General features: G+C 43.2%; 1 protein-coding gene across 1 annotated transcript in view; it reads left to right on the top strand.

Moving 5' to 3' along the window:
- LOC126483610 (dnaJ homolog subfamily C member 13) overlaps positions 1-20,570 on the top strand; it is a 380,828-nt gene that overhangs the window by 35,150 nt on the left and 325,108 nt on the right. The window contains exons 3-5 of the mRNA XM_050106649.1: positions 8,492-8,692; positions 12,965-13,107; positions 18,433-18,687. Coding sequence (XP_049962606.1) covers positions 8,492-8,692; positions 12,965-13,107; positions 18,433-18,687 — 599 coding nt within the window. The remainder of the gene's footprint in view (positions 1-8,491; positions 8,693-12,964; positions 13,108-18,432; positions 18,688-20,570) is intronic.

The raw sequence follows: 20,570 nt of genomic DNA, 5'->3' as shown, positions 1-20,570 counted from the left end.
ATGGATAGGACTTCGTCTAGTCAGATTTGCCAACTGAACAGCACGTTGCCTAACTTCTTTGTCGGGCGCTGATCGGATAATAGCACCCCGTACCATGGAATCAGCGTAGGATTCTTTGTGAACTTCAGTAACAAATTGACACTTTCTGCTGATGCTGTGAAGTTCAGCAGCCCAAGCGCGATAGGATTGATTCGGTTGTTTTTGACAATGATAAAAGGCAACACGAGAGGCTACCACATGTGTTTGCTTTTGTAAATAGACGGACAAAAATGAGCACATTTCAGCAAAGAACAAAGACACAGGATCTTTCAAAGGAGCCAATTGCAACAACAACTGATACATTTGAGGCAAAATCCATGAAAGGAACAGAGACTTACATGTTTATTCGTCCGCGACATGAAATGCCAAGAAGTGCTGTCGAAGACATTTTTCGTAATCGGACCAGTCTTCCACCGTCCGCGACAAAATCACGAATCGCATTTGTGACAAGCGTTTGCTGTTCTATGAGACCTTGCAATAGTTGCTCTAAAGTAGCCATGGAAACATGTGGGTCAACGATGGAAAAGAAAAATCCCATCCTCGTCGCCAATTGTAATGACTTCAAGTTGAACAAATATATTTAAAGGAAGATGCAATACATGAAAGTCACTGATTAAGTAAACAGAGTAAGACACGTGTACACTTTAACAGTCAAATCGTAACTGAGTCCAAGTCTAGCGGCCGCTGGCTGGGTGGCCGCTTAGGTGGCGCTGCTGCTACATGGCTGGCAGACAGCACCGCATGTAGAGGTTGCGCGTAACTGCGCGGCAGCACTTTGAAAGATCGGCGAGTCACAACACTTATTTCTACACTCCAAATGTGAATGGAACAGAAAGAACTGCCATAACTGGTCCAGGGGAGTATCCTCTGCCATGAACTTCACAGTAGATTGCACAATATAGATGCAGATGTCTATGTGAGGGTTGTCTCTGTTTCATTTCTGTGTAAGATTACACGACATACAAATAAGAGGGTCTGCTGAGAACTAATGCCTCAGAATTAATTGAAAACTTTTAAAGCTTGTAAAATAGAACAAACATTATTATCTCTTCACATCTCTATTCTTCATATCTACACATTTATTTCTCAATATAGTCACCCTGGCAGTGAACACGTTCCTCCCAATGAGAGACCAGTTCATTGATACTGTCACTGTAGGATGTTTGACTTTGTTGGTGGAGCCACAACCTCAAATCTGCTTGCGCCACTTTTCATGGTCATACTGAAATTCTCAAAGGTGTTCCTCAGGTTTCGGAAACAGATGAAAATTGTATGGGGCAAATTCGGGACTGCATGCAGGATGATTAATGAAAGGGAACTTGAGGTGTCAGATTGTGGCAGTTATCAGAGCACTTGTTTGTGATCTGGCATTGTCATGTTGAAGGAGAGGGTGCTCCATGTATGGATGAACTTTTCAAATTCGAAACTAGGTTACAGCACACTGTTTCTCATGTACTGACATAGTTAAGTTACAGACTGCCACATTACATGCTAAAATTTGTAGCCCTCTAGCAGTTGAGGACTGCAAATTAATGTATGTGAAGAATAGAGATACAGAATGTTAATAAAATTTGTTTTATTTAAAAGAAAGGTTTGAGTTTTCACATAAAAAAATTATCAACATTTTTCATCTCACACTCATTATTTCAGAAAAAAACTTTTTAATCCTTTGACTGCTATTGACGAGTTATCTCATCGCACTCTCCAGGTGTTCATGATGAGATTAAACACAGCTCCTGGGTTTTCCTTCAGCACTGATGAGTTAACGCGAGCCTCCTTGCTGACCATTGTGCGCTTTTGACTGTTATAGGTGTGCTGCTACACAGGCACCTGAGTGCAGTTGATGAATTTAAGTCGACAGTTAAGTTTCCATCTCATACCTTTGTAGCTGTGCACAGTTATGTCTGCTGAGTTGTGTTGTGATACTTTGTTGTGATCTCATTTTGATGCATTTCATTCTCATTATTCTTTGAGAGTGACCACAGTGTCTTTTCTTATCTGTTCTATCAAGATAATGATGAGGCATTAAAGTTGCAGTAAGGAAGTGACAGTGAGGATGAATTATTTGATGTTGATTTAAGTGATAATACCTTCACAGATTCTGAAAGGAACTGCCCGAAGCTATCTGCAACAGTGAGTGTAACACTGGTCTTATTCTTCAAAAGAGATGTAATTGATAACCCCCCCAAATCATAAAGTAACAGTTTCTTTTTTAATGAGTTACCAAAACTGGATCCGACACACTTGAAGAAAAGGCTATCTTTACATCTCTGTAGATTTGTAAAAGCTTTAAATTTGCAGAGAAGCTTCAAAGTGAGATACATTTCAGTGGCGACAAGTCTAATACTGAAAGGAACAGATATTGCAGAAAGTGCTGTAGACACATTGAGCAGAAAGTGCAGCAAGCTAATCATATAACACCAGCCCAGGTAAAAGCCAAACCACTGCTTAACACAGGAAGACGCATTAGGCGATAATGACTCAGTTCTTGGCTCAGTTTGTAGGAGGCCCATCTGCAGCAGCCAAAACGTTAATGCTCAAACTTATGTTCTGTGTCAACGTTCCCCCCCCCCCCCCCCCCCTCCCCCCTCCAGAAAAGCTTTTTTTTGTGATGCTAAACTTTAGTTTATATTCCCTTTACTTCTTCCATCAGTCTGCTGTTGTAATGGTGAGAGAAGGTGATGAGGAGAAGATTTGGGGGGGGGGGGGAGAGTGTGTGTGGGGAGAGAGGGGGGAGAGATTGGGGGGGGGGGAGGAGGAGATGGGCAGCAAGAGGGGAGTATTAACTTACGGGGGTAACAGGAGATGGGCTTAAATGCAGGAAAGAGGTAATGAACAGAAATACAGAGAGGAGCAGATGATCAAAGAGGGGGCTGAGGGAAGCAGATGGACAGAGAGTGGGGAGCAGCAGATAGACAGGGAGGAGGAGAGGAGGAGATGGTCTGAGTGTGACGAGAGGAGGAAATGGACAGAGAGGAGACTGGAGTAAATACATACCTGGGCAATGCTGGGTACTCAACTAGTGTTGTGTATTAATTATGTTGTGGACAATATTAATAGTAACTTCAGACTTTTTGCAGATGATACAGTTATCTGTATGAAGTACTATCTGAATGAAGCTGCATAAATATTCACTCAGATATTGATAAGATTTCGAAGTGGTGCAGAGATTGACAATTTGCTTTAAATGTTCAGAAATGTAAAATTTTCCCTTCACAAAACAGAAAAACATAGTATCCCATTAAAATATAACCAGCTTTGTTGCTATATTTCAGTTACTTAATTCACTGATTGTCGAAGAAATGATGCAGGTGTGTAGCTCTTATTTGATGCAGTTCCTCCACTTAAGTTATCATGTGGGTCCAGTTTTATGTAATGTTGGGCAATGTATATAAGTTCACTAAAAATCACATACTTGAAAGAAAAAAAATATTTCAAAAATGTTTATTGTTTCACAACACGGATAAAACTGACTTTGGTTTAGTGCTCCAAATCTAACGTAAGACTGACATAATATGACTACCATTGTGGGTGCTTATATAGATTCTTCTGGCCCTGCAGCCATCTATTCTCTGGCCATAACCTTGGAGGAGGGCCAGGCTCACTGGTTTGGGGTGAAACACTTTCCCCACTACCTGGTCTGCACTAGACTAATGGGGACCATTCACCAACCACACACACGTTATTTATTGTGGAAAATATTGAAGACAAGTTTGGCATAGTGGATTCTCTCAGTAGGATGCAGTCGGTTTTACTTCTGATCAAAACTTATGCTGACCAATCTGAAGAGCGCGCGTGTGTGTGTGTGTGTGTGTGTGTGTGTGTGTGTGTGTGTGAGTGACCATCTTTGTGACATCACCAGTTTTTCATATGATACTGGGAGTCATTTTTCATAGGGACCTCTTCTTCCAAACTGCTGAGGAACTCCAGGCCAATCTGGTATGAAGGGGCTTTCATTTTGTTTTGGGTGTTCAGGAAGGTCGTAAGGACAGTTGCATTGATACTGGTGCCTTTATTCTGGCATTTGATGGAGACATTCTTCTGGAGAAGGTCAAGGTTGTGGTTTGTTGGTGTGACGTGAAGCCGTACGTTCCGCCACCCAAGAGGTGTTTTCAGTTTTTGCATTTTGGGCATGTCTTCCCCTGTGTTCTGCCACCTGTGTGTGTTAATTGTCATGAGTGTCACTCTCTTGATGGCATCTAACGTTGCTTTCATTACTTCCTTTCCCACTCCTACCTCTTCCTTAGCCCAGTCACACACCCCTCTCCTCTCCTTCTCTACTGCTGTTCCCATGCCCCCTCCTCCGGGTGCCACTTCCCCTCCACCTCTAGATGGGAATCTAGAGAAATGTCCCCTTCTTCAGCACCCACCAGTAATGGGACTCCTTCCCAGTGTCTCTCAGGCTGAAGGCCTGCTGCTACTACTCGACTGTGGGATCCTGAGAACATGTGCCCCAAGGTCACCCACTCTCTTAGTAGTGGATCTTGCAAAAGCCCGCTCTCTTTCCGTGTTCTGCCCTCCTTAACCTATGAAAGAGGAGGATGAGGAGAAACATAAGTCTCAGGACAAGGCCGTCCTGGTTCCCCTGGTGGTGCCATCCTTTCCCTCTCGCAATCTGAGTCTGACTCTTATTTATGGATGTCACCCCCTCCTCATTAGTGATTGATGGTTATGTGGCAATGTCATTGGCTCCCTGATTCACCTCTCATTTGAATCCCCATCCTGTTCTTATTCAGTGGAACTTTAATGGATACTGCTGTCACTTCCTTTACCCAGCTGCTTCTGTCATTCTCCAGGAATCTCATTTTACTGGTGCTCACTCACTGACGCGTGTGTTCCATGCTTTCTGGTGGAACTAGGTTGGCCCTTCGAGGGCTTCCAGCAGTGTTCCCACATTGGTCTGTATGGCTGTTGTTAGTACATGGATCTCCCTTTGTACCACATTGGAAGCGGGTGCTGTCGGGGTCCACTTGGACACTGCGGTCATGGCTTGCAATCTCTCTCTCCCTTCTGATGGGCTACATACACCTGCTGCTTTAACTGCCCTCCTTCAGCACTTCTCCCCCCGCCTCCCCCCGCCTCCCCGCCTCCCCCCGCCTCCCCCCGCCTCCCCCCGCCTCCCCCCGCCTCCCCCCGCCTCCCCCCGCCTCCCCCCGCCTCCCCCCGCCTCCCCCCGCCTCCCCCCGCCTCCCCCCGCCTCCCCCCGCCTCCCCCCGCCTCCCCCCGCCTCCCCCCGCCTCCCCCCGCCTCCCCCCGCCTCCCCCCGCCTCCCCCCGCCTCCCCCCGCCTCCCCCCGCCTCCCCCCGCCTCCCCCCGCCTCCCCCCGCCTCCCCCCGCCTCCCCCCGCCTCCCCCCGCCTCCCCCCGCCTCCCCCCGCCTCCCCCCGCCTCCCCCCGCCTCCCCCCCCGCCTCCCCCCTCCTCCCCCCTCCTCCCCCCTCCTCCCCCTCCTCTCCCCTCATCCTCCGGGATTTTAATGCCAATCACCCCTTGGGGGCAGTCCTTTTTCGACTAACCGAGGTTTCCTCATAAACCAGTTTCTTGCAGACCACAACCTGTGCCTTCTTAATGATGGTTACCATACACATTTTACTTCCACTTGTGACACTTTCTCTGCCATTGCTCTTTTGCTCACTACTTCTCCCTTGGAAGTGGAATGTCATTGGGGGGGAGGGGAGGAGGAGGAAGAGGAGGAGGAGGAGGAGCTACTGCTCCATATGATAAACTCCGCACAATCAATGAAGCTACAGCAGCATGGGGCTCTTCCTTTTGCCTCTCGTGGAAGGAATCGACAGTCATACGTTATTTCCACATTGGTTACAACAAATTAACCCATAGTTTCCTTTTGTGTGATGAGCCATACCAACATTGTGGTTGTGGAGCCTACAGACAATAGCTCATACATTGGTGGAAAGCCCTGTCATTTTGGCCCTCCATGCTAAGTATGGACATCTGGACCCATTGCCTCTAATATTGGAGACTGTTCACAGATGGTTAACCTGATTCTCGTTTTCTCCGTGAAAGTGATATTTATCCTCAGTTGGGAGGTTTTAATGTACCTCTTGAGCAGGGGTAGGGTGGTTGGAGATGGGGCATCTCTCACTGTATGCTAGTTCTGGGGGATCCCTGACCCTATCTCCTTGACCAGATTACTCTTTCATCCCACTTTTACTGTGTTTTAATTGCTTTTAGACTTGGTTTGCCTCCTTTCTGCTGCATCCAATTTTGTATTCTGGGTGTCACACTTTGTTGGATAGTGGGTGTACTTGACTGTAATGGATCAGTGGTGCAACATTTCCTGTCACATGCAGAGCCCCAAGACTCCCACCTGCTGACTTCCCTTTCTCATTTGTCTTGCTTTTATTACTGATGGTACAAAAGATGCTTATTACAATTTATCTTTCTTGCTTTTACTGTTATGGATCTCTCGACCAGATCAGAAAACATTTTCAGTGGACGTCTCTACTTGCTTATGCACCACTCTTGGATCAAGGAATTGATGACCTCTTTGTTTGGTCCCTTTCTCCGTCCTGCTCCCCTCCCCCCAACCTACCTACCTACCTACCTACCTACCTACCTCCCCCCCTCCCTCCCCCCTCCCTCCCCCTCCCTCCCCCCTCCCTCCCCCCTCCCTCCCCCCTCCCTCCCCCTCCCTCCCCCTCCCTCCCCCCTCCCTCCCCCCTCCCTCCCCCCTCCCTCCCCCTCCCTCCCCCCTCCCTCCCCCCTCCCTCCCCCCTCCCTCCCCCTCCCTCCCCCTCCCTCCCTCCCTCCCTCCCTCCCTCCCCCTCCCTCCCCCTCCCTCCCTCCCCCTCCCTCCCCCTCCCTCCCCCCTCCCTCCCCCCTCCCTCCCCCTCCCTCCCCTCCCTCCCCCTCCCTCCCCTCCATCCCCCCTCCATCCCCCCTCCATCCCCCCTCCTCCCCCTCCCTCCCCCTCCCTCCCCCTCCCTCCCCCTCCCTCCCCTCCCTCCCCCTCCCTCCCCCTCCCTCCCCCTCCCTCCCCCTCCCTCCCCCTCCCTCCCCCTCCCTCCCCCTCCCTCCCCTCCCTCCCCTCCATCCCCCCTCCATCCCCCTCCCTCCCCCTCCCTCCCCCTCCCTCCCCCCTCCCTCCCCCTCCCTCCCCCCTCCCTCCCCCCTCCATCCCCCTCCCTCCCCCTCCCTCCCCCTCCCTCCCCCTCCCTCCCCCTCCCTCCCCCTCCCTCCCCCTCCCTCCCCCTCCCTCCCCCTCCCTCCCCCTCCCTCCCCCTCCCTCCATCCCCCTCCCTCCATCCCCCTCCCTCCATCCCCCTCCCTCCATCCCCCCCCCTCCATCCCCCTCCCTCCATCCCCCTCCCTCCCTCCCCCTCCCCCTCCCTCTCCCTCCCCCTCCCTCCCCCTCCCCCTCCCTCCCCCTCCCCCTCCCTCCCCCTCCCCCCTCCCTCCCTCCCCCCTCCCCCTCTCCCTCCCTCCCCCCTCCCCCTCTCCCTCCCTCCCCCTCCCCCTCTCCCTCCCTCCCCCTCCCCCCTTCCCTCCCTCCCCCTCTCCCTCCCCCTCCCCCTCCCCTCTCTCTTTGACAATCTTCTCCCCCCACCCCTCTCCCTCTCCCTCTCCCTCTCCCTCTCCCTCTCCCTCTCCCTCTCCCTCTCCCTCTCCCTCTCCCTCTCCCTCTCCCTCTCCCTCTCCCTCTCCCTCTCCCTCTCCCTCTCCCTCTCCCTCTCCCTCTCCCTCTCCCTCTCCCTCTCCCTCTCCTCTCCCTCTCCCTCTCCCTCTCCCGCCCCCGCCTTCTTACCCCTCTCTCTGTCCTAGAGCCTTGGTTATTGCTATTGCAAATTAAACCTAGATTGACAATTGAAATCATTTTAAATGAATGGGTAAATCAGTTTGGGTCATTGGTACACAGTGTATGAGAGGCAGCTCTCCATTTGCTGGATCTGTGAGCATAGTAGCTTCAACGACAATATTTCATGTAGTTTTAAACTTGAGTGTGTGGGATTACAAAATCTGTGATGATTCAGATACCGTCATAGTATTCTAATCATAAACCAGTAAGCTATAAATAGGACTTTCCTGTTTTCTGTAAAACTGATGGTAAGGAGCAAAACACAACAGCACATTGTTGCATATACAATTTTTGTTTGAAAATATATGTTAGGAGAGAGAAAATACATGAAAACAAATTTTCTAGTGGTTTAAATGCCCTGCAATCATACTCGAAACTGACTGTATAAAAGAAATCAAAACTGCATGTTTTCACAGCACAGCATTTTCTTTCTAGTAGTTGGTTTTAACAGAAAACCTGTACACTGTCGTTTAAAAAATGTGTAAACTATGTCCATCCAAATTTTCATGAAAGTATTGTGTAAAAATTTGGAAAAAAAAATGTTGGACGATGACTTGTTTTTATTACAGTATAGATTTCAGTGACATATTGATTGATTTATTGCCTGCTGAATTGTCCAACTTCCTTTGTACTTCTAGAGATATCACGCATACAAACATCACTGGTCCGACACAAGACTCCCAGTAATGCTTGAGGTGAAGCCGTATTCAGTAGACCAGCTGGATCCCACAACAAAACATGTTCTGGCCTCATATTATTATAAAGACATCGAAGGAATGGCTGATGTCTGTGACTACCCTGGAGGATTTGTAATTGTGTGTGGTGGCTTCGGGAGAATGGTGAGTAATATGAACATGCAATCAGAAAAATCATATGTTGCACTTTTTCAAATGATGGAGTACTGCAATCATTCATCTTTTCTTGCAGGGTTTATTCGGCAAATTTAGATTTCAGCCAGTGAGTAGTCATTATCAATGCACCATTTCATAGTATCAGTGCATATTCTAGTACGTCAGTGTCCTGTTATTTGGACTTGTGTGACAATTCTTTCAAGAAATTAGTCTTGAAAGAACTGTGACAGAAGTATTAATACTATAAAAAAATGGTGCATTGATAATGGCTAGGCTTTATCCGATGTATATATTTGCCGAATAAAACGTGCAAGAAATGACAACCGATTGCTGTGCTCTATCATTTGACAGTCATATCACAGTCATTGGGTGCACCTACATTCTTAATGGAAGGTAACCTGATGTTGCACTTTTTCTTGAAGATTGCAGGTGCCTCTAATTTGTAAAGCCTGCAAATGGAGGAGGAATAATTTGAGTAAGATTTTGATAATTGTAATTTATGTTGTGTTAATAAGTAAAGCAGAAAGCTATACTAATTCTTACAGTAATAAAGGACTGAAATTGGTTCAGTTGTTTAGCATTTTAGTTGTGGAACCTAGACTGTTACAATCTCATATGATACTATCATTATTCAAAAGCCTCGTATTTGTAGTGTTTGCATGTTTAATCACTAATTGTGTATTCGATATCACACAGAGAAATTTTTGAGGCACTCTGGTAGATTAGTTTTTATTTTTTGTCACTCTTTCTATGGGATCAGTCACTTCTCTCTGTATATAATTTTATCTTTCCCTTCTATTTTCCAATTTTTCCGTACTCTTTTCCAATGTACCATATTTGCTTCAGATAAGAACTTTATCTTTGTCCAACTCCACCATTCAATGCAAAACTAAAATCTGTCGATGTATGCTGTGGGAGAGTTTTCTTTGTACTGGTACCTCATTGGTATATCTTTCGATACTTTAATTCCTCATACTATAATGTGAGGAACATCAGTTTACTCCTGACCCATCCAGAAAATTGTGCATGCTTCCAGGAAAGGGAGGAGTGCTGACCCAGTTTGATTCTGCCTGGTGTATTAACGATGGGGGCCAGTATAGCATCTGGTCTGGAAGTGATTTTTAGGTGGTTCCCCACATCCCACTAGGGGAATACCAGGTTGATACCTATGCCCTGCCTCAGACACACGTTGTGCAGACATTAAGAAAACTTTCTTATACTTGCACACAGAATTTACTATAGACACACAGATGTGGTGCATTGATTTCATCCTGGAAGATTAATAGGAGACTGGATGACCTTAGAACCTCTCATTAGACTGTAAGAAGCAGCAGCAGCAGCAGCAGGTTCCTCCTGCTATGATTTTCTGTTAGTAATTGTTTACTTACTTAATTTACTTCCTCACAAAAGCATGCAGATCATGTCGTAATGTTGAGCAATGTGCTAGTTCTAGAATAGCTGCTTACTCATAATTGAGACACCTGTCTTATTAAAGATATTCTTAAAATAGTACAATGTAAAATCAAACTTCTTTTTTTTTTTTTGACAGTGTACCCTGAATTATAAGTAATGAAACAGCAGAATGTATTACTTTGTGATGCAGATGCAGGATCATTAATGATGAGTGTATTTTTTATTTCTAGGATAATTACATTAATATAGATTTCATACTGGGATGCTTCTAAATTATTTGTCTTATCTAAGAAAATGTTGATTATTCAGCCTTGAGTAAATAAGCAGATAATTCAGTATGTTGACAACCGGTAATATTGTTCTTGCTATATGTTTCTGCTGGTAGCCAGTTCTCTCTCTCTCTCTCTCTCTCTCTCTCTCTCTCTCTCTCTCTCTCTCTCTCCTCCCCCCCCCCCCCCTCCCTCCCCCCCTCCCCAGAAAGTTTTGGCCACATTATTTGCTGTAATGAAATTTATCAAGCAACTGTGTCTATACTAGCACTTCATTTGTGTGACTTATATGTTAATAGAACTTTAATACTGTATTTTTCTTTCCCTATTCCATTTTTAAAAAATCACGTCTTTGACATAGTCCCAATTTTTTCCAGAAGTTCCAACTATGTTTAATTTTAATACCATTTGATAACCACATTACCAGTTACTCTTGTTTCCACAGATGTTTGACACCCAAACGAATTACGAGGTGCATTCAAGTTCTAAGGCCTCCGATTTTTTTTCTCCGGACTGGAAAGAGATAGAAACATGCGCATTATTTTAAAATGAGGCTGCGTTCATTGTCAATACGTCCCAGAGATGGCAGCACCGTACGGCAGATGGAATTTTACCGCCAGCGGCGAGAATGAGAACTGTTTTAAATACTTAAAACGGCAACGTTTTCCTTACTTGAACAGCGTGCAATCATTCGTTTTCTGAATTTGCGTGGTGTGAAACCAATTGAAATTCATCGACAGTTGAAGGAGACATGTGGTGATGGAGTTATGGATGTGTCGAAAGTGCGTTCGTGGGTGCGACAGTTTAATGAAGGCAGAACATCGTGTGACAACAAACCAAAACAATCTCGGGCTCGCACAAGCTGATCTGACGACATGATCGAGAAAATGGAGAGAATTGTTTTGGGGATCGCCGAATGACTGTTGAACAGATTGCCTCCAGAGTTGGCATTTCTGTGGGATCTGTGCATACAATCCTGCATGACGACCTGAAAATGCGAAAAGTGTCATTCAGGTGGGTGCCACGAATGCTGACGGACGACCACATGGCTGCCTGTGTGGCATGTTGCCAAGCAATGTTGACGCGCAACGACAGCATGAATGGGACTTTCTTTTCACCGGTTGTGGCAATGGATGAGACGTGGATGCCATTTTTCAATCCAGAAACAAAGCACCAGTCAGCTCAATGGAAGCACACAGATTCACCGCCACCAAAAAAATTTCGGGTAACCGCCAGTGCTGAAAAAATAATGGTGTCCATGTTCTGGGACAGCGAGGGCGTAATCCTTACCTATTGCGTTCCAAAGGTCACTACGGTAACAGGTGCATCCTACGAAAATGTTTTGAAGAACAAATTCCTTCCTGCACTGCAACAAAAACGTCCGGGAAGGGCTGCGCGTGTGCTGTTTCACCAAGACAACCCACCCGCACATCGAGCTAACGTTACGCAACAGTTTCTTCGTGATAACAACTTTGAAGTGATTCCTCATGCTCCCTACTCACCTGACCTGGCTCCTAGTGACTTTTGACTTTTTCCAACAATGAAAGACACTCTACGTGGCGGCACATTCATCAGCCATGCTGCTATTGCCTCAGCGATTTTCCAGTGGTCAAAACAGACTCCTAAAGAAGCCTTCGGCGCTGCCATGGAATCATGGCGTCAGCGTTGTGAAAAATGTGTACGTCTGCAGGGCGATTACGTCGAGAAGTAATGCCAGTTTCATCGATTTTTGGGTGAGTAGTTAATTAGAAAAAAAATCGGAGGCCTTAGGACTTGAATGCACCTCATAGCAGCATTGAATTAAAACTGAGCCCACTGTGAAGACTTGGCTGTACAGTGACTTCATTGACTACTGTTGCACAGTTTTATTAAGAGATATGTCACAGAAATATAATTATTTTTGAGCAAATATTGCTGTGATGTTCAAATTAGAAGGCAAGTGTGTGATATATTTTGTGCGTAGAGTGATGGGAAATTCTTTGTAAAATTCAGGGACTAAATTACAGGCCAGTACTTAACTTCAGGTGAAATGTCAATACTGCTGCTAAGACACCCACAAAAATACGTACAATATCGCCGACTTCAGAACTTTTGTGAGAGGAGAGAGGGATGTATTGGTAAACATTAAAAAGAAAGGGCCAGTCACTCAGACACCACAGTGAAACACCACCTGTTATGGATCAGAATTTTGACTCTAAGTAAAGTTTTTTGATAAAAGTGTGCAAAACTAATAGCATTTGGAATCACATTATATAGATAATACCAAATGCATTGTGCTCTTTTGAGGTATTTGTTTTTGGGATAGGAAGAACATTTAAATAAGATATGTCGTGCAATGCATTTCAGTTGTGATATAAACATACTTTGTCACCTTCCCTCATGGTGCATAGTAGTATGACATAATTGTGTTGTTAAGGGATAGTGCATCAGTATCAAATTGTTGCAGATAGCATTTGCTTTCGTTAGACATATTTTGCTAAAATGTTGCATTACCAAAAGAACGTTGTGCTCATTATACATATTTGTACCAACACAGCTTTCTGCTTTATTTTTACAATTGTTGTTTTCCATTTTGTAGCATCTATTCTCTTGTGGCAACTCTGGTGAAATAAAGCAAAAGATTATGGAGGCTGCGTGTCATTGTATTGGAATCTCAATAAAAGTTCTGAAGGAACCAATTACAATGACTGAGTTTACAAATCAGAGATTTGGAAAATTCAGGTAATTTTTTTCTTTCTCCTATACATTAAGGAACATACGATTTTATAAGCCACTGTATATAAATGATGTGCATCAAGTAATTTATTAAAGTTGTTGTCATATGAGCATTTGTTGATTAGCGGATGTTACACAAAGTGTTTGGGAGTGATGCACTGTAATGTACGTGTACTCTGTTTTATGTTGAAATTTACAAATGTCTGGCGATTTGTAGCTAAAATGAGATTTTCACTCTGCAGTGGAGTGTGCACTGATATGAAACTTCCTGGCAGATTAAAACTGTGTGCTGGACTGAGACTCGAACTCGGGACCTTTGCCTTTGACGGGCAAGTGCTCTACCAACTGAGCTGCCCAAGCACGACTCACGACCTGTCCTCACAGATTCAATTCTGACAGTACCTCGTCTCCTACCTTCCAAACTTAACAGAAGCTGTTCTGTGAACCTTGCAGAACTAGCACTCCTGGAAGAAAGGATATTGGGGAGACATGGCTTACAAGGGGAGGCCGCCAATTGTGAAATTCAGATTCAATTCATACTGCGCATGATAAAAGCTCATGGCCAGAGGTGTAATGTGGCAAAGCACCAAGATGCACTTCTCAGCCGTTGTCGAGAAAATCGACAGTTAAAATAAACCGTTCGGTGAAATACTCTCAATGATTAAAACTTATCGACAGCGTCGTAGCTCAGCGGTAACCGCTCGCGTTCGTAATCCAAAGGTCGCCGGATCGAATCTCGCGTCATGCAATTTTTTTTTTTTTAGTGTTTGTTTTTTTTAGTGTTTGTTTTTTGTTAATCAAATGGGTCACACACACACACACACACACACACACACACACACACACACACACACCACACACACACACACACACACACACACACAGATATATATATATATATATATATATATATATATATATATATATATATATAAAACAAAGATGAGGTGACTTACCGAACAAAAGCGCTGGCAGGTCGATAGATACACAAACAAACACAAACATACACACAAAATTCAAGCTTTCGCAACAAACTGTTGCCTCATCAGGAAAGAGGGAAGGAGAGGGGAAGACGAAAGGAAGTGGGTTTTAAGGGAGAGGGTAAGGAGTCATTCCAATCCCGGGAGCGGAAAGACTTACCTTAGGGGGAAAAAGACAGGTATACACTAGCACACACGCACATATCCATCCACACATACAGACACAAGCAGACATATATGTCTGCTTGTGTCTGTATGTGTGGATGGATATGTGCGTGTGTGCTAGTGTATACCTGTCTTTTTCCCCCTAAGGTAAGTCTTTCCGCTCCCGGGATTGGAATGACTCCTTACCCTCTCCCTTAAAACCCACTTCCTTTCGTCTTCCCCTCTCCTTCCCTCTTTCCTGATGAGGCAACAGTTTGTTGCGAAAGCTTGAATTTTGTGTGTATGTTTGTGTTTGTTTGTGTATCTATCGACCTGCCAGCGCTTTTGTTCGGTAAGTCACCTCATCTTTGTTTTTATATATAATTTTTCCCACGTGGAATGTTTCCTTCCATTATATATATATATATATATATATATATATATATATATATATATATATATATATATATATATATATATATATAATTCCCGGCAATCAGTTGCAACAATTATGCATATAATAAGTTGTTGAAGGTCGTTTATTGGTAAAAACTGGCGACTTCGAACATCATTATGTTTTCCGCACATCATTATGTTTTCCGCAAACAAAGTTGTATTTCACAAATGTTATTAATTGTCTTCATAATGTTAACCACGTATAGTTAACGGAAGACGTAGAAACGATATTCCGAAACGAATACGTATAGCGTAAGTCAAACGTTCGAATTAGAATAGAGACCCCACGAACACAAATTTGCTGTGGCAGGTATGAAATATAAGCTCCGTTACCCGCTCGTTACACTTGAAGGACAGATGTTGAATGGGCCGAAACGAGCCGCCGCATAAAAGCGTAGTTGGCTGCTAACTTCGAAAGAAGGTAGATGCGGTCCCTAGCGCAACTTATAACATCGTCGAAAATCAGTGCCGACGTGAGAGCTTTGGTACACCCTGTTAAACAAACGGAAAAATGGAGGCGGTACAATTGGAGAGCGATCCGCCTTCACCAAAATGCATAAGCAATTCATTAATAGTTATATATATATATATATATATATATATATATATATATATATATATATATATATATATATATATATATATATATATATATATATATATATATATATATATATTTTAATTACAAAAACCTAATAATAAAAAAAATGTTGATTGGCCCGAGATTCGATCCGGCGACCTTCCAATTACAAACCCGACCGCTTACCGCTGCACCACGACGCTGTATAAAACTATTAACCGTAGAGGGCATTTCACCGCAACGGCTTATTTTAACTGTCAATTTTCTCGACAACGGCTGAGAAGTGCATCTTGGTGCTTTGCCACATTACACCTCTGGCCATGAGCTTTTATTATGCGCAGAATGAATCGAATCTGAATTTCACAATTGGCGGCCTCCCCTTGTTAGCCACAGCCTGGGGGACGTTTCCAGAATGAGACATGCATTGGTTAAAGCCGTCTGAACAGTGGATGAGGGGATCACACTCAGTTTTCAACAAATGGTGAGGTATCTGGTTCTATCTTCTGACAAGAAATTGACATTTTACAGCAAAACACCACAAGGCAACTCAATGCTCTGACATGCCTCTGCTTCATGCTGATTCACATCAGCAATGGTAATTAAAAATCAACTGTTTTAACAATGGAAGATCAGAGTGGCAACAGCATTTATAGAAACCTGCCCTATTCCCAACTTCTACAAGCCTTCTTGATGCTACTTAATGTGTCAAGCATACGGCACTCTGTTGTCCCCTCAAACTCCTGCCTTTCATATCACTCCTTAACTTCCATTGTAGTAAGTTTCTATGAGGCTGTGAATAGCGAGGTCATAACAGATCTGAACAACTGAATAGTGATACTAGATGTGGGTTAAATGTCTGGTCATAACTGCGTGTGAAACTGTTAATGACCTTGATTTTGAAGTGCTATAAGACTGATACAATTAAAAACAGTTCAGGACAAAAAAGTCTCTGTACTGTTTTTAGCCTCTGTTTGCCAATTGTGTGTGAGTACTGCAATTCTCGCTTAGTAAACACTAAACAGGGAAATTCCATTGATTGACTCAGCTGTATTCTTTGAATTCGACTTCAAGATTTTCTCGTTAAACCAATATTAGTCTGTAGTACTGAGTGGGATACAATCATGAGGGCACTGGAGCAGATGAGGGGAGGCCTTCCCAAAAAATAGTTTTGGGATGACATCTTTATAACTCCCTACATTTGTGGTTAAATTGAAGACCTTTCTGCATTGTTTGGCTCATAGGTGCTAATCCTGCAACATAGCCAGAGAACCTCTTGTGAGCTTTGATGTTAAGAGAGAAATAAGTGACATGTTCAAACTTTTTGTCAGTCTTTAAGTCATGCACAGACAATGCAGTTGGTAGCTGCAACATTTTAAATTACATTGAGAGTAACAGCTTGTGCCAGTGCAATAAATACGCGGTCATACTACAGGGATTAATAAGGGAATAAAGCTTCTCTTAGAATGTATAGTAATGGACAGTCTCATTACTCTGAGAATTCTTAAAATATTTAATCATGCACTGCACATTAAATTGTGCTACAGGGTAAAATGATTATTTGTGTAAAAAATGGCGAGCTTAAACAAACAGTTCCTCATTCAAGACAAAAACTGGTCACATGTGTTTCATGTGCTAAGGAAGGAATTGGTGATGTCTGTCTTCTTAAGGGCCTGAAGTAAAGAAAAGGGGACGTGTACTATGTAGTGTACTACATGTGGAAGTTAGAGATCTGCTTTTAACTCTCCGTCGAGCACACTGATTTAACTTCTTGCATATATTTGAGATTTCCAATCCACTTGTATTCTCTGAGTATCATTCAGGATATTTAGCAGATGTACCCAGCTGGAAACAGATTCAATACATCTGGGATTCTGGCATGTCCACACATAAGCAGAATAAGGTGGTGGTGGTTAGTGTTTAACGTCCCGTCGACAACGAGGTCATTAGAGACGGAGCGCAAGCTCGGGTTAGGGAAGGATTTGGAAGGAAATCGGCCGTGCCCTTTCAAAGGAACCATCCCGGCATTTGCCTGAAACGATTTAGGGAAATCACGGAAAACCTAAATCAGGATGGCTGGAGACAGGATTGAACCGTCGTCCTCCCGAATGCAGCAGAATAAGGAATTGGCATATTGATGATTAGAAAGGTACATAGAAATTTAGATGAATGAATTACATGATATATAGCTAAAAATGCTTGTAGTATGAACACAGTGGCACAGAGGGCAGTCACCCAGAACCTCATAAACTTGCTTATAGGGTTTTATTGATGGAACAAAGGCTAAGGTGAGGAATGGTAAGATGAAAACATCTGCTTAACTGTTACACAGATCCTTCTAGCACTGTCTGTAACACCTAACACACTGTACCTTAACACACAATTACTTTTCCAGCATGAAGACTCACTGGCATGGTGTGATTGGGGTGTGCAAATTTCAATACACTGAAACTGGTAGAATGCCCAATATTCTGTTCTTGTTTACATCTTACTCCTAAAATTTTAGGGAGAGCACTGTTTTCCTGACTTTCTAAGTCTCAAAATTTGAACATATCGAATAATAAGTTTTGGATATCTTGATATTTTTGTAATTTTCTATGTTTTCTTTTAATACCTTTGATTGCATTCCCTAGGTTGATCATCATTCATCTGTAATGATATATTGGCTAACCTTGTGATGGTACAGATGACCACTGTCTTGTGCCCCTAATCTTAATTACTACTACTACTACTACTACTACTACTACTACTGGTGGTGGTGGTGGTGGTGGTGGTGGTGGTGGTGGTGGTAGTAGTAGTAGTAGTAGTAGTAGTAGTAGTATATGCATAAAATAAAATTGGTATAATCACATAATAAAAAATGAAAAACACATATACACACGCGAACGTGTGCACACGCGTGCCAGAAACTTGAACATACTTGAAATTGTGTATTGATTCCTTTTCTCTCAAAATTTTAAATTAGTGACAGCTTGATGAGATCATCACAAATTGCACAAGCATTTAGAAATAAGTATCAATAGTGAATTATTTCAAGTAGTATTTTTCAGTTGTTGAAATAGTGAAGAAGGCATTTTTGCTTGCAAATTATGGAAGCACTATGTATTTCCTTAGTAATATGCTGTTTTGCACAAGTGCAATAACATTATGATTTCCTCTCCCCCTTTGTTTCAGTGGCGATGATCATATCACATCTGTGAGTGAATTTGTGGTTCATAAAGTTGGTTCATCTCGACACAGTGATCCACAGAAGCGAACACTCTGTTTGAGTGATACTTGTCTTCTGGAACGGGATCCACAAACATACAACATATGCACTCTGAGGCCTTTAGCAGATATATTTGCTCTTGTCAGGAACCGTGAAAATCCTCAGCTTTTTTGTATTGAGTATGTTGGTGGCCAGATCCGAAGTTATACAACAACGGACAGGTAAATGTTCTCTTCATGGGGTATTGTGCCATAATACTGGATTAAAAAAGAAATTAAGTTCTTGTTACGTCAGTAGCAATATTATATTTTCTTCTCATCAACTACCTGTTGTTTGTTTCAGCAAATAGTTGTGAAAAGTGTTACTACCATGACGAAACATTTCTTTAATCCTTCTAATATCACAACTAGGATTTCCAGACTCATAAATATAACAGAAAATATTTTTTATAGTAAGATATAATGACATTAGAGTTTAAAGCTTTGTTAATTCCTGTTTATTGTTCAATGATACAGATATTATTATGTGGTGGTGGTGGTGGTGGTGGTGGTGGTGGTGCATTGACCTCTTCTAGATTTTTTCGTTCATATTTCTGCCATTAAAGAAGCAAGATTGAGGTTTAATGTTATCTTGATGATTAGATTATTAGTTGTGGTCCACATTTAGAGTTGTCATGCGGATTATAAATTTGTATATTTTTGTAGACACCCTCTGATAACAGCTGATAGTGGCACTTCTTTGGTTGCATTTATTTTCTGCCTCTAACTAGCACCATAGAAGCCAATCAGATACTCAGGCAAGTGTTCATTAAACACACAATTCAGAAAAGAAGTGAGCTACAGGTATGAGCTATTGCTCAGTTCCTCTTGTATCACAAGAAGTACTGTTCTGTGTTAGAGTATTAAAACTCAATGGAACAGTATCATCAAAGTTCAGTACAGGTCTACAAACAGTAGCTGAAAATTGTTTGTAAGCTCTCTGAATCAAAAGATAACTTAAAATGCAGTCCAAAGGTAGGAAGCTATTTAGCACTATTGCCAATCATTTTACGTATTTGCCCATAATTACTGTATTCATGAAATGTTCCCAAGAAAGTGATTTGAAGAGCTGTGTGCAAAGATACTCTTATTCCGTGTAGACGTGTTTATTCTATATGTCAATCTTGTTTAGTATACTTCAGTGTTATGGAGGTGGTTCAGGAATTCAGATAGAAATCCTTGCAAGAAAGACTGTGTGCTTTTTGTAAACACTATTGAGGAAGTTCAGAGAAACAGCATTCAAAGCTGACTACAAAAAGATTCTGCTGCCACCACTGTAAATTTCATGTTAAGGCCATAGTGTATCCTCTGCCATGCACCATACAGTAGCTTGCTGAGTACATATTAGGATTTAAATGGTCATTTTGAGCATACTCGGTTCCAGTGCATCTCATCATGCCTCTTCAAAAGGGTTTGTAGTATATACAGGGTAGCTAAAAGTTGTCTGATAAATAAGGTTAAAGGGAAGGCATCGCCCATGAATTTAGGTACCCCATTGTATGTAAAGAGTCATCTTGAAATGTCCAAAGGAGGAGCATATTGATGTGGTGTAGAGTGTTCTAAAATAAATGTCTCTCCTAAGAATCAGACACACATTTTCTCTGCTGTTTAGGCAATTTTGTGTCTGCAATGTGTTGCTGGAGTCGGCCCAAACAGGTACTGCTCCTTGTGCCTTTCATGTGATGCCTGGTGTCAACGGAAAGTGTTGAGCCCATTAAAAACAAAAGTGGAATATTACATGCCAATTTGATACAATGGCGCTAGTTTTAATAGGGTATTGGTTACATCAGCAAGTGTTAACATGGACAGTACATCACAAAGACTATCAAGTGCTCCAGCAGCGACTCGCCTGCTGCTGTGGCTCACACTGACTGCTACCGCCATGCAGCAGTGCTGCTCAGTCACTGCTTAGTCCTGCTAATTTTTCATGTTTTACTGTCCCTGTTAATACATATTGATAGAATGAATATCGCACTAGACGAATTTGGGACTGCTCCAGTGAGAGCAGGTGCCTCAAATGACTGAGGGTTCAATACTTTTACTACATTTTGCAATTTATCTTTAAA

Source organism: Schistocerca serialis, chromosome 6, assembly GCF_023864345.2.
Source record: "Schistocerca serialis cubense isolate TAMUIC-IGC-003099 chromosome 6, iqSchSeri2.2, whole genome shotgun sequence".
Classification (NCBI taxonomy): domain Eukaryota; kingdom Metazoa; phylum Arthropoda; class Insecta; order Orthoptera; family Acrididae; genus Schistocerca; species Schistocerca serialis.
Note: the sequence above shows the minus strand (reverse complement) of the source record. Positions and strands in the feature narration are given on the sequence as shown.